Source organism: Lutra lutra, chromosome X, assembly GCF_902655055.1.
Source record: "Lutra lutra chromosome X, mLutLut1.2, whole genome shotgun sequence".
Lineage (NCBI taxonomy): Eukaryota > Metazoa > Chordata > Mammalia > Carnivora > Mustelidae > Lutra > Lutra lutra.
The window spans coordinates 88,135,008-88,147,966 of NC_062296.1; the positions used below are offsets into that span (position 1 = coordinate 88,135,008).

The window sequence follows — 12,959 nt, forward strand, 5'->3', positions numbered from 1 at the left end:
GGGAGCCTGCTTCCCTTCCTTTCTCTCTGCCTGCCTCTCTGCCTACTTGTGATCTGTCTGTCAAATAAATAAATAAAATCTTTAAAAAAAAATTACCTCAAGATATTCTAGAATATCCTAGATAATTCTGACTGACGGCCACCGTTCATTTAAAGTAGCGCCGTCGCTCAACGAGGATCTGTACACGCAGTCCTACGTTGGCAAAGTGAAACTGAAGGGAAAGGAACCTCCTAGTTATGAATTTTTTGTGTATTCTAGTAGTGTGAGGGGAAGCGATTGCACAAATATAGAGCATTGAGGGGGGCAAAGAAAGGATCTAAGAGCACATCTTTGAGGGGATGCCTCCAATTTAATAATAAAATAATAATGACAATAATAAAATAAAATAACAGACGCCACACTAAAGTCCATGGGCAGAACTTGTGACGGTATCTATGCAGTAACTCAGCTCTTCCTAAGTCGGTAGTCGGTAAGCGTTTATTGAGTGCTCTTTGGGTACAGATGGGATGCGAGGTTACAAAGGAGGGGAAGGTGTAGTCCCTTCCCTCCCTGGGAACAGCAGGGCCAGGGCGGGGGGGCAAAATACTGTAAGGGATGTCAGAACTTCTCATTTACAAGTGAGTCTCGCAGAACCCCTCCCCAGACCCACCCAAAGAAAGGCTCCAGATTCAGGACCCTGTTGACTCAGGCGTGTGTCCGGAACGATTGGACCTCTTGAAATCTATGAGGTCACACTCATCAGAGTGTAAAAGCTGACAGGATCGGATGACTGACTTACGAATGTGTTAGGAATGATGATGTGGGAGGCAGTTCATTGGAATGATTTTACGCAAATTTTAACTATTATGGGAAGAAAAGGTACAATTGTATTACCAAGTCATTAGTTAAGTTAACCGTATTCTTACCTAATGTGTCCCAAGAAAAACAACTTTTGTTGTACCCAGTTTCCTCCTGTCGAGGATAATGTATTCCATGATCAGGGCATCTGGGGGGGTCTCTCCTGGAGTTCTTTTGCTGCTTTGCGTGGATGGGGCTCATAAGCCATCTCCTGGAGAGAGCAACGTTTTTCCACAGTTTGATGAAACGCATGGTCTTCTGACAACTTCCTTGGCTCTTCGGACCTCGAGTACCTAGAGTGAGAATGTCATTCCCCTCTGTCTTAGGACTTTCTGCCTCTGTCTGTGCAAGTTCACCTCATGCTTTGGCCCTAGATTAGGCATTTCTTGCTGTGTAACCAATTACCCCCAAACTCAGAAGCTTCGTGAACAGACCTGTATTAGCTCACAGTGTTTGTGGGTCAGGAATCAAGACACAGTTCACCTGGGTCAGGGACTCCTATGAGTCTGCAGTCAAGATGAAGGCCAGAGACGAAGACAACTTAAGGCTCGACCGGAGGTGGACCTCAGTCCTAACTCACTTCCATGGCTGTTGGCAAGGTTTGGTTCCTCCTGGTTCTTGAACTGAGGCCCTCAGCTCCTGGGTGGCTGTTGGCTGGAGACCGCTCTCTCTTCCTTGCCGTGGACCTCATCGAGACAAAAAGCGAGCAAGTAAGAGGACAGGAGAGAGTGAGAACGAGAGAAAAGTCAGTCTAGAATGTGTGTCCCCAAGAGTCAAATGGCTGGGTCACAGGGATGCATCTTGTCAACTCTAGTGGAGACTCTCCAGCTGTTTTCCCCAGGGGCTGTGGCATAACATCCTTTCACCAGCTGCACGAAGGTTCCTTGTTTGCCTGACATCATTAGCAACACCTCAGCATGCTGGCAGAGCGGGAGCCAAGTGAACTTAAAGAGAATTGTCGTAGGGCCGCATCGGGGTTGAATCCCCACCGTATGGGGCTGTGGCTTTACATCCCTTTCTCTGCCCACTTCCTCTCCTGCAGGGCTGGCCCGTGAACCTCATCACCGCCGATCGCGTGTCCCCACTCCATGAGGCCTGTCTCGGAGGTCATCCCTCTTGTGCAAACGTTTTATTAAAGCATGGAGCTCAGGTAAGTGTGACTCAAATAATGTCTTAGGGACCATGACAAGGGCCTGTTTCCATCCCTTTTGAGTCATTTCTGGCATTTTTGACTAGTCTGATTGGAAGGTCGAAGAGGGGTGTTTTTCAAAAGCATGACATCCATCAAGCTTCTTTGCCTTAGCGATAGAGGAGGAACCGAATTTTTAGCCAGGAAGGAATGGTTTGAGTCTGCAGCAGTTTCTTTAGCAGTCACTCCTAATAAATACCCGGAAATAGATTTCTGCCTTCGGTCCCTTGGCTGGAACATAATGAAATATTACAGAAAACGTGGAACATTTGGCTCCGTGAGACCTGAATAATGGTTCCAAACCATGTCTACCATTTGCTAATATTGGAAACTTGGAAAAGTTACTTGGGCTCTGAGCTTTAGAGTCCGTATCTGAGAAAAGGGGGGATGATGACAATGAAGCTGTGTGCCCTGGTGAGAGGAAAGAGCTTTGTGGCACGCATGGGATGTCTGCCCCAGCGGGTGATGACCAAACACTGTTCCTACCCATTATGTCTGGCCGTGTAACAAGCCACCCTAACTTAGTGACTTGAGACAAGAGCCACTTATTTATTTATTTATTTATTTATTTAACATATAATGTATTATATGTTATATAATTGCACAAGTCTGTGAATCATCAGGCTTCCACATTTCACAGCGCTCACCATAGCACATGCCCTCCCCAATGTCCATCACCCAGCCACCCTCTCCCTACCCTCTTCCCCCTAGCAACCCTGTTTGTTTCGTGAGATTTAGAGTTTCTTATGGTTTATCTCCTTCCTGATCCCATCTTGTTCCATTTCTTCCCTCCCTACCCCCCACAATACCTGCCCTGCTTCTCAAATTCCTCCTATCAGAGAGAGCGTATGATGATTGTCTTTCTCTGATTGACTTACTTCACTCAGCATAATGCCCTCTTGTTCCATCCATGTAATTGCAAATGGCAAGATTTCATTTCTTTTGATGGCTGCATAGTATTCCATTGTATATATAGACCACATCTTCTTTATCCATTCATCTGTTGACAGACATCTAGGTTCTTTCTGTAGTTTGGCTATTGTAGACATTGCTGCTGTAAACATTCGGGTGCATGTGCCCCTTCGGAGCTCTCCATTTGTATCTTTAGGGTAAATACCCAGTAGTGTGATTGCTGGGTCATAAGGTAGCTCTATTTTCAACTTTTTGAGGAACCTCCGTACTGTTTTCCAGAGTGGCTGCACCAGCTTGCATTCCCACCAGCAGTGTAGGAGGGTTCCCCTTTCTCTGCATCCTCGCCAGCGTCTGTCATTTCCTGACTTGTTAATTTTAGCCATTCTGACTGGTGTGAGGTGGTATCTCATTGTGGTTTTGATTTGTATTTCCCTGATGCCGAGTGACATTGAACACTTTTTCGTGTGTCTGTTGGCCATTTGGATGTCTTCTTTGCAGAAATGTCTGTTCATGTCTTCTGCCCATTTCTTGATTGGATTATTTGTTCTTTGGGTGTTGAGTTTGATAAGTTCTTTATAGATTTTGGATGCTAGCCCTTTATCTGACAGAGACAAGAGCCATTTATTTATCTCACAGGTTTTCATGTTGGCCAGATAGTTCTTCAGGTCTGGCCTGGTTCTGCTGACCTTGGCTGGGCTTCCTTAGGCCTTCAAGGTTAGCTGACAAGTTCGCTGGGGCAGGCTGCTTTGTGATGACCCTGCTGGGGTGGCTGGGCAGACAGGAAATCTCTATGTGGTCTCTCATCCTTTCCCAGGCAGCCTGGCCTGGTGCCCGTGGTAGCAGGCATCCCAAGAGCATCAAAAGAAGGCAAGCTCTTGGCTTGCATCCCATTTGCTCTCGTCCTATTGGGCAAAGCAAGTCCCGTAGACAAGCCCAGATTCAAGGACTGAAGAAGGAGTCTCCACGTTTGACGGCAGGAACTGCAATGCTGTGTCACGAAGGGACACTTCCTGGGAGGGGTGATATGTAAGCTGAAATGCGAAGGACCCGTTGAAATCTGTCAGCTGAGTCGTGGGTTGGGGCGAGTTAAACAGCCTCTCTGTCCCTGCCAAGAAAAGGGCTTTGTCCTGAGAGCAGTAGTAGAGAGCTGTAGGTGAGCGCGGTCATCAGGTCTACTGGGGTTACGAAAACTTATTCCACGTGTGGAAACAGGGCCAGGATGATGGAGAGGCTGAGAGGCACCGAGAGTACCATCTATAGCAAGAGACTCCCTCTCAGGGTTGTGGGGGCACTCAAGTGCCCCCGGGAGGGAGTGTCTCCTTAAACTTTGTGCCCTGGACATCTGGGCCTCACTGGTTGTCGCCTTCCTTGGAGATGGCTTGTGAGAATGATTTCATTGTCTTCATAGTATCTTGGCTTCACAGTGTAGAAAATGTGCTTTTGACTTTGCTCTTCCCTATTTGCTTATATCCCAAACACTGTGAAGTCAGATGTGAACTTGTAAGTTTCAGTCAGATTTCCAGTGTGTGAAAGACAGTGCCAAAGACTCTAGTTTTCTAGCCCTGTAGGACGTTAACCAGTCTTGTAACTGTTAGTGGCGTCATTTCAGCATTTAATTTGCTGACGATATAAATTCTCCTTTGAGCTAGCTTTACCATCTTACAGGTTCTCTCATTCATGAACGAGTTGAAGGAAATCTTTGGCACGCCTTCACCCTATATTTCTGTACAAGTCATGTTTTAAAATTAAAAAAAAATAATAACACGCAAACAACTCTAAACGGTTATTCTTGCTGCTGGAAGAGACTCTGGATTGGGGCGGGATGGGTCTGGAATGGAATGTTTAAAGCAGGGAGATTAGTTCGTAAGCCCTATAGGATTATCCTGACTAGTTTCGAAGTTCATATTCCTGGGGGCGTAGAAGTGATAGAATATACGGCAACATTCTCGGGGCCTTACGTCATTCAGCTTTTCACAGCCTTGTGGAAGTTTGGTATTTTTGTCCTCATTTTAGAGCTGTGGAATCGAAGGCTCAGAGACATTAGAAAGCAGCTTAAAGTAGTGGAGTTTAGATTTGAACCCAGGACAGCCCATTGCCTGCCTTTAGCCTGGGGCTTTTTTTTTTCCAGGTGAATGGGGTTACTACAGACTGGCACACCCCGTTGTTTAACGCGTGTGTCAGTGGCAGCCGGGACTGTGTGAGTTTGCTTCTGCAACATGGGGCCAGCCCCCATGCTGTGAGCGATCTGGCATCCCCCATCCACGAAGCGGCTAAGAGAGGTAAATCTGCTGAGAATTTGTCGTCCACCACTCTTTCAACAGACATCTCACTGTTGTAAGAGGAGGGATAGCTTTCAGGGATCTTTCCTCGGTGTGGGGCCCTGGGACCAGAAACACGGGCCTGGCCTGGCCGGCAATGGCAAATTCTTGGCCTCCACGCCAGGCACATTAACTCGGCAACTCTGGGGTGGGGCCGGGCCATCTGTGTTTTGTTTAGCAAGCATCCCGGTGATTCTGATGCACAAAAGTTTGGGAACCACCCTTTCAGAGCATCTGGAATGTGGTTCACTGCTGTAGGTTCTGGAATGGGGGCTGGCCCATGGTAGACTGTCCATCAAGATCTGTGAAATACATTGTTGGACCCATGACCCCAGAAAAATCAGATTATTTTATTAATTTTTTAAAGATTTTTATTTATTTGACAGAGAGAGAGCACAAGCAGGGGGATCAGCAGGCAGAGGGAGAGGGAGAAGCAGGCTCCACACTGAGCAGGGACCTCCCACATGGGGCTCCATCCCAGGGTCCCAGGATCATGACCTGAGCTGAAGGCAGACGCTTAATGGACTGAGCCACCCAGGCACCTCTCAAATTATTTTATAAAATAAATTCTATTCTTTTGTTTTAGGGCCTTAAAGAATATTGTCTCATGGCCACCTAGGTTTTCTTTTTTAAAAACTATGATATTTATTTGAGAGAGAGAGAGAGAGAACACAAGCAGGGGGAGACAGGCAGAGGCAGAAGGAGAAGCAGGCTCCCTGCTGAGCAGAGAGCCTGATGCAGGGCTCGATCCCAGGACCCTGGGATCATGACCTGAGCTAAAGGCAGACCCTTAACCAACTGAGCCACCTAGGCACCCTCCTCACCTAGGTTTTCTAAGTGAAACAAATTTTCAATTTTTATTGGAAATACAAGATGCTATATACAGCTCGGGGTAATTCTCTACCACACCTGGTTTTATTGAGATTTAACTGACAAATAAAATTGTATATATTTAAGTTGTACTAACATGATGACTTGATAGATACCTACATTACAGAAGGGTTACCAATCAAATTAATGAACCTATCCATTGTCTCACGGTGTTACCATTTTTTGTGTGTGGGGAGAACACTTAAGGTCCACTCTCCTAGCACATTTCAAGCATATGGCGTTATCGCATACAGTTACGATACTGTACGTTAGATCCCCAGAGCTTCTTCAGCCGGGGTAATTCTTTTCATAAAGCCACAGTTTTCCCTATATTCTTAACTCTGGTACAAAAAATACAATGGGAAGTTCTGCCTCTCCCCAGTGCCCATGACCGTCATCGTCACTATCATGAGCACACATTGCCAGAAGAGTTTTTAGTTCCTCGGTGGCTTTCCCAGAAAGGCTCCCCATGAGCACTCCCCACAGCAGCCCTATTTGACCGAATCCATCCATATGATAATCATCTCCCAAGGCACTGACATTTCTTTGTTAAGAGACCTGTCAACTCATCATATTCCCTGGGTGCGTGGAACTCAAATGATTTTATAGAAAGAGAAACGCAGGGCGCCTGGGTGGCTCAGTGGGTTAAGTGTCGGCCTTTGGCTCAGGCCCTGATCCCAGGGTCCTGGGATCGAGGCCCGAGTTGGGCTCCCTACTCGGCCGGGAGCCTGCTTCTCTCTCTGCCTGCCACTCCCCTGCTTTTGCATGCTCTGTCTCTCAGAAATAAATAAATAAATACAATCTTAAAAAAGAGAGAGAGAAGCAAAGAAGCAGTGTTTAAAGTATGACATGCTAGACCAAGCAAGAATGATTTGGCTTTCACCAAACCCAGTTTGCCAGACCAGGCCCCACTTGGATTGGATGGGGCAGGTGGTTCTCAGCCTCGCCTGTGTCCATGGTGGCTTCTTTCTTCCTGGGGCCGGCCCTTGGTAAGCTTCTGGGCTGCCTCCCTGGGCCCATGGCTCCTACTGTGCCTTTTCTTCTCCAGGCCTACCTGCAATTGCAATCCTTGTTCCCCCACCCCCTCCGCACAGTCCCCTCCATTTCTGTATTCAGTCTGGTTACAAAGCCACAGGCCCTCGGAGCAGGCTGCTGGTTGCTCTCCGTGGCCCACAAACCCGAGTGGGGTTCTCCCCGGAGCTGCAGAGGGATCACGCCTTACAGTCAGCACATCAAGTGATGGCGGTGTGTAAAGTCCTTCCCTGGGCTAAGTAAATTAGCTTTTGGTCCGTGGCAAACATAAGCTTGCAGGAGAGGGGAAAGGTATTGTGTCCCTGGCTCAGAGAATGTGCGCTGCAACCATGTTTCTTCTGCCCTGGGCTGCAGGCCATGCAGCGTGTGTGGAGACCCTGGCGGCCCATGGGGGCGACGTGGACCATAACATCAGCCACCTGGGCACGCCGCTGTATTTGGCTTGTGAAAACCAGCAGATAGCCTGTGCCAGGAAGCTTCTGGAGTCAGGTAAAGCTAAAAGCACACGAAACAAGGAAAGAGAATGAGAAATGGAATGTGTTTTAAAAGCCATTTGTATTGTAATGGGGAAGAGTGTGGGCCGTGGAGTCGGGCAAGGTCAGGGTTCGTGGAGGCTGTGTTCTGGGGCAGGGTGGTGGGGGGATAGATTTTACCCTGTTTGCACTTCCACGCCCGCTCTCTCGCTTGGAATGAGGGTAAGGATGGTGAGCATATCTCTTCCCAGGGTGGTCCTCGGTGATTATCTGTTCTCCTCCCTTCCCTCTCACCTCCTCCCTCCAGCCAGTCACGTTCTGAGGCCAGCAGGACTCGCACAGCTGCTGGAGCCTGGCTCGGTCTCCCCCCTGGGAAGAACTTCTCCGGTACTTGCCCTGTTTTTAGCTCATTGTTGATCTTCTGTGTTCCTCGGAAAGGCCTATGTCTCATCATTCTTTTGCACCTCCTTGGTGTTATCCAGAACCTTCTGCAACCTTGGAACACCACTTCGTCACCCCTGTAATGACCCGAGTCCTGCTTATTCTTTGAAACTCCAGCAACCCTTCCCTTCCCTTGACTGTCCTGTGGTGCTTGTTGCCTTCTGCTCATGTGACAGTCATTGTCACGAATTAGGAGAGTCATTCTCCTCTCTCCCTCTCTCCCTCCCAACATCCCCTCCTCTATCCCTCACCCCACCCCTTTCCCCTAATGCTCTAGGTAGATTTTAAGTTCTAGTCAGGAAAGGGCAGGGTTTCCCATTCCTCACAAAACCACGAAGAGTGCCGGAACAATCTAGTTACTATATGTTGCGTGGACATAGGTTTCCATTTTCCTAGGGGAACAGCAGCTCAGGCAAAGCCACATATCCTCACCTGTCCTGGGGGGATCCAGCCCATCTGGCTAGGGTGGGCATCGGTAGAGAGCGTAGGGATGGAATTGGTTTGGGATGGCCCTAGAAGAGGAGGATTTTTTTAGAATGTAGCACACCTATGGTCAGCACTCAGAGGCAAGGTTTTAAACCTCATATGCTACATAGCTCGTGTTGTAACTTCAGTCACGTTGTCACATGGCACTTTCCCCATCTTAGTCGATGGAATCAAGACATCTCCCATTTTCCCAGAATTGTCAGGCCCACTGTCGAAGCGCTTTTGTTAAGGACTATTGAGGAAGCGTGCTTCGAGAAGGGGGACACTTGGGCTCAGCTCCCCGGCTGACTCTCTCCTTCTTGTGACTTTTCAGGAGCCAGCGTGAACCAAGGCCGAGGTCTGGACTCCCCCCTCCATGCAGTGGCCAGGGTGTCCAGTGGCGAGCTGGCGCTGCTGCTCATGGACTTCGGAGCGGACACCCGGGCCAAGAACGCCGAAGGCAAACGCCCCTTGGAGTTGGTGCCCCCTGAGAGCCCTCTGACTCGGCTCTTCCTGCAGCGAGAAGGTGCTTCTCCTTTGCCCGAACCTAAGCCCTAATCCGTAGCAGCTCCTGTGGACTCTCGCGGGAGGCAGGTGCTGACCGAGCTCTGACTTGTGAGACTGTATGAGATCCTTCTCTGCCCTCGCCGCAGGTGGGGAGCTGAGCTCATTGACTATTCAACAAGGTATGGTCCTGGTCACGTGGTCAGGAGCCACCTGTGGTTTGCAATGTTGGAGACCGGTTGTTTTGGTTGATCTAATACTCCGTGTGAGGTGGGCCAGCTTTGAAAGAATGAACACGATCTTCAACTTTTGATATGAAAGTTTTCTAGAACATGGATTAGAACGATGTAGCAGAATTCTTTTCGGGGTTGGACAAAGCCCCCCTTGGGTGCCTTAACTGCCCTACGCATGGACCAGACTACTGGGCACTTGCTTGCTGGGGGCAAGGATGCTACTCGAGATAGTGCTGGAAAGTCTTCCTTTATTGATCGACAGCAGTCTGAGGGCATTTACTGTTGCAAGTCCATCGACACCTAAGTCTTCCACAAATAAGAGCCGACACTTTTTTTTTTTTTAAAGATTTTATTTATTTATTTGGCAGACAGAGATCACAAGTAGGCAGAGAGGCAGGCGGAGAGAGAGGGAGAAGCAGGCTCCCTGCTGAGCAGAGAGCCCGATGCGGGGCTCGATACCAGGACCCTGGGATCATGACCTGAGCCGAAGGCAGAGGCTTTAACCCACTGAGCCACCCAGGCGCCCCAAGAGCCGACACTTCTAACCCAAACAACTAAACGTGGTCATTGAATGCTGTGCGAGGGGGTGGGCTGTGAGGTCGGGGGTGGGCTGGGGGGAGAAGCAGAGACCCCTCAGATGGCATTCGTAACTGTCCCTAGACACAGAGATCAGCCAGCTCAGGACCTGCTTTCTTATTAGAGTGTGGACTTAGTTAAGTTTTTCGAGGCGGTGGGACTTTGAAGCAGGCTTCCCTGCCTGACGGGTTCTGACGGCAGGTTACCGGGTTATACACTGCTGAGAATTAGGCCTCGCCCTGGGTAGAATTGTAAATTGGCTGCAGAATCTTCTTCCTCCTACTCCGACTGCCCAGGGTACTTGCAGCCAAAGCCCTGCCTTTGGGGCCCGCAGGTGCGGCCTATGTGGTCCTCTTCAGGCCGCTCTTCCTGCATTGTGATGATTTGCTTTTAAAAAATTATATCTATCTATCTATTTCTCCAGCAGGCACAGATGGCACAATGCTTGGGGCCCACGATGTTTTTAGGGCCCACAGAAACATGTTCATCTCTTTTAAAATCCGAATGAAGAAAGGGATAAAACTCAACCTGGATTAGGTTTGCCTTTATACCGACACAGTGGCAAAATACCATTTTTTTTTAAAACTGGGAAAGAGATCCACAAAAGCAAAAGTGCCTCATGGCCCTCTAAAGTTACAAAGTCATATACACACACACGTGTGTGCATGCACGCTTGTGTGTGTATACGTGTGTATCTATCTCTACTTCTATCTACAGTCCCTCATCCCCTGCCTCAGCAAATAATCCCATTGGGTTTTCAGTTTGCCTCCCCTGACTCCTCCCTTCCACTTGATGTCCCCAGGCCATTTGTAGGCACCTACATTGCCTTTCATTCCTTTCATTCGCATTTTGGTGACAGTGGGGTCCATGATCCCACTGGCTTGTAGAATGTCATTTGCTCCTGCAGAGAATTACTGCTGCTTTTGCCCCCATGAGTCATTTTTGGGGGTTTTGGTGAGGTCACGTCTCAGCAGTCTGGAAGGCCATAGGACACGGGGCCACGCCAAGGGCAGAGAGAGCCAGACCTGCAGATTCAACCCAGCAAATTCTATCTCCGATCATCCCTGGAAAGGAGTTCTGGAGTATTCCTACTCCAGTAGCTTTGAAAAGCGTCTAAAGCAGTGTTTACTCATGGCTCACCATGAAAACGAAAGATGACCCCCCCCCCCCCCCCCCCCCCCCCCCCCGCCCAGCATGGCCGGAGCCACCCTCAAACTCACATTGGCTTTAAAGCATCACGAGTGTTGCTGGGGAAAAAAAAAAAAGACATGGAGATGAAAGCAATAGGCCAATTCATAGATAAAGAATTGCTGCATTTATAACGGAGTAGAGCCCACTCCTTGAACACTTGCAGGTGCCAGGAAGCGGCTGCAGAACTATAGCGGGTTTTCAGCTCTAATCCTGTGGACTTAAGGCTGCGGTTGTTGTGCGTCGCCCCACCTCGAATAGACACAGGTAGCCAGCTGGTAGCGGTAGTTGCGCTGAGCTTGCTCGGATGTCCTGCTGTTCTGCCTCGTTGGACCCTTCTCTATCCGCAGCGCCCACAGTGGTCCCCGGCCGCGTGCCTAGCACATAGGTTAGCCCCGTCCTTTGACTTTCCTTACTGAGAGGGACTCAAGTTCAGTTTTCCCACCGGGTACTTTTTACAGCTGATTAACATGTGCCTTGAGTCCACTGGGGAAGTTCGTTAGGAGATGCCTGGAGTCTACTAAGCAGAGTCCGGAAGGTGCTCCTGATCCCGACCCGGGGGCCTTGAGAATGTGCTCCGAGGTCCGCGTTGACAAGACTGCATTTATTTCTGTTTGGGCCACCCGTTTCACGGCGTCCCTGGTCTCTACCCACCAAATGCCAGTAGCACCTCTCCCCCAAGTGGTGACAAGCAGAAGTGTCTCTACACTTTGCCAAGTGTCCCCGCCTTTTCCCTTCCACCCGACCCCCTGCTGAGAACCACTGTCCTAAAATGTGAACTGTTGGCTGGTCCCGGGTGCGAAGTCTGTGCTGGTTTACTGTTCAGCTCTGAGTGGAAGCACTGGGCTAGCTCTGAATGCAGAATAAAAAACAACTGGGACTTAAGATAACATACCCTTGGGCTTCACTGATGGCTCATTAGATTTGAACATCTTAAAATGGTTTCATTATAAAAGTCTTTGTATCTAGACATGCCTTACTTTTTGGGAAATACCTTATTTTTAAAGGTAAAATACAAGAAAGCTGCTGAACGTGAATTTTATTTTCAATATTGGGAATTTTGTGTCACTTCCTAATTCCAAAATTAGCTGCCTTAAGCCTCCGTTAGTGAGAATAAGCTTTGATTTTTTTTTTTAGTCTGCTCTACATCAAAAGCTAATAAGCTCATTTTAGTGAGATACCAGAAAAGAGAGAACATAGCCTAAAAATGCCTCCTACTACAAAACCCCGAAAATGGTGTTAAGCAGAACCACATTATTTCCCTATGACAGGGTTACCTCTTGTGTGTTTTTAAGGAGAAGTAGCCTTAGATCAGTGACGCCAACATGTGGCTTGTCTTGCGATCTCTCTCCAGGACCCCCCTCTTTGCTGCAGCTCTGTCGCCTTAGAATCCGGAAGTGCTTCAGGACCCAGCAGCATCACAAGATCAAGGGACTCGTCCTTCCCGAGGAGCTGAAACGTTTTCTCCTTCATATGTAAACGTGTCAAGGGACCGGAGTCACAAAAAACCCACCAAGTCTCCGGAGTGTTGCGGCCACTGGCGTTTTGGAATAAAATCAGGTTTATAGAGCTTGGCCGGTTTTGTCAATTAGATTTTTATTTTTGATGGAAACACACTGGGAACTTCTGTGTTATTGGTTGGGAGGCCTGAGACCTTTCCCCCTGCTCCCTAGAAGAGGGTGGCGGTAATCCCAACTCCTGTTTGAGCCACTCCTGAGCCAGGACCTGTGGTCCGTTTGTTGAGTTCCTCACGCTGAGTTCAGGGAAGCCAGATTCCAGGATGGGTTTTCTGACGCTAACCTGGGGACTTGGGTGTGAGGCCGAATTTTCAGACACGACTCTCTGGGCTCCATCCATTACGTAGGAAGGAGGATAAAGAAGAAAGAGATTTCTTTGTCTGCCTCTTCCTCTTTTTCTTTAA

At 48.7% G+C, this 12,959-nt stretch overlaps 1 protein-coding gene across 5 annotated transcripts in view; it reads left to right on the top strand.

The window, feature by feature from the left end:
* Positions 1–12,607, top strand: part of ASB9 (ankyrin repeat and SOCS box containing 9) — a 33,906-nt gene extending 21,299 nt beyond the window's left edge. For 4 of the 5 annotated variants that reach the window (XM_047716180.1, XM_047716182.1, XM_047716181.1 and 1 more), the window contains 5 exons: positions 1,880–1,987; positions 5,067–5,217; positions 7,513–7,647; positions 8,872–9,063; positions 12,393–12,607. In XM_047716180.1, coding sequence (XP_047572136.1) covers positions 1,880–1,987; positions 5,067–5,217; positions 7,513–7,647; positions 8,872–9,063; positions 12,393–12,517 — 711 coding nt within the window. In that variant the 3' untranslated portion in view covers positions 12,518–12,607. Of the gene's footprint in view, positions 1–1,879; positions 1,988–5,066; positions 5,218–7,512; positions 7,648–8,871; positions 9,224–12,392 lie in introns of all 5 variants that reach the window. The other variant, XR_007124804.1, reaches the window with a different exon arrangement.
* The last annotated feature ends 352 nt before the right edge of the window (positions 12,608–12,959 follow it).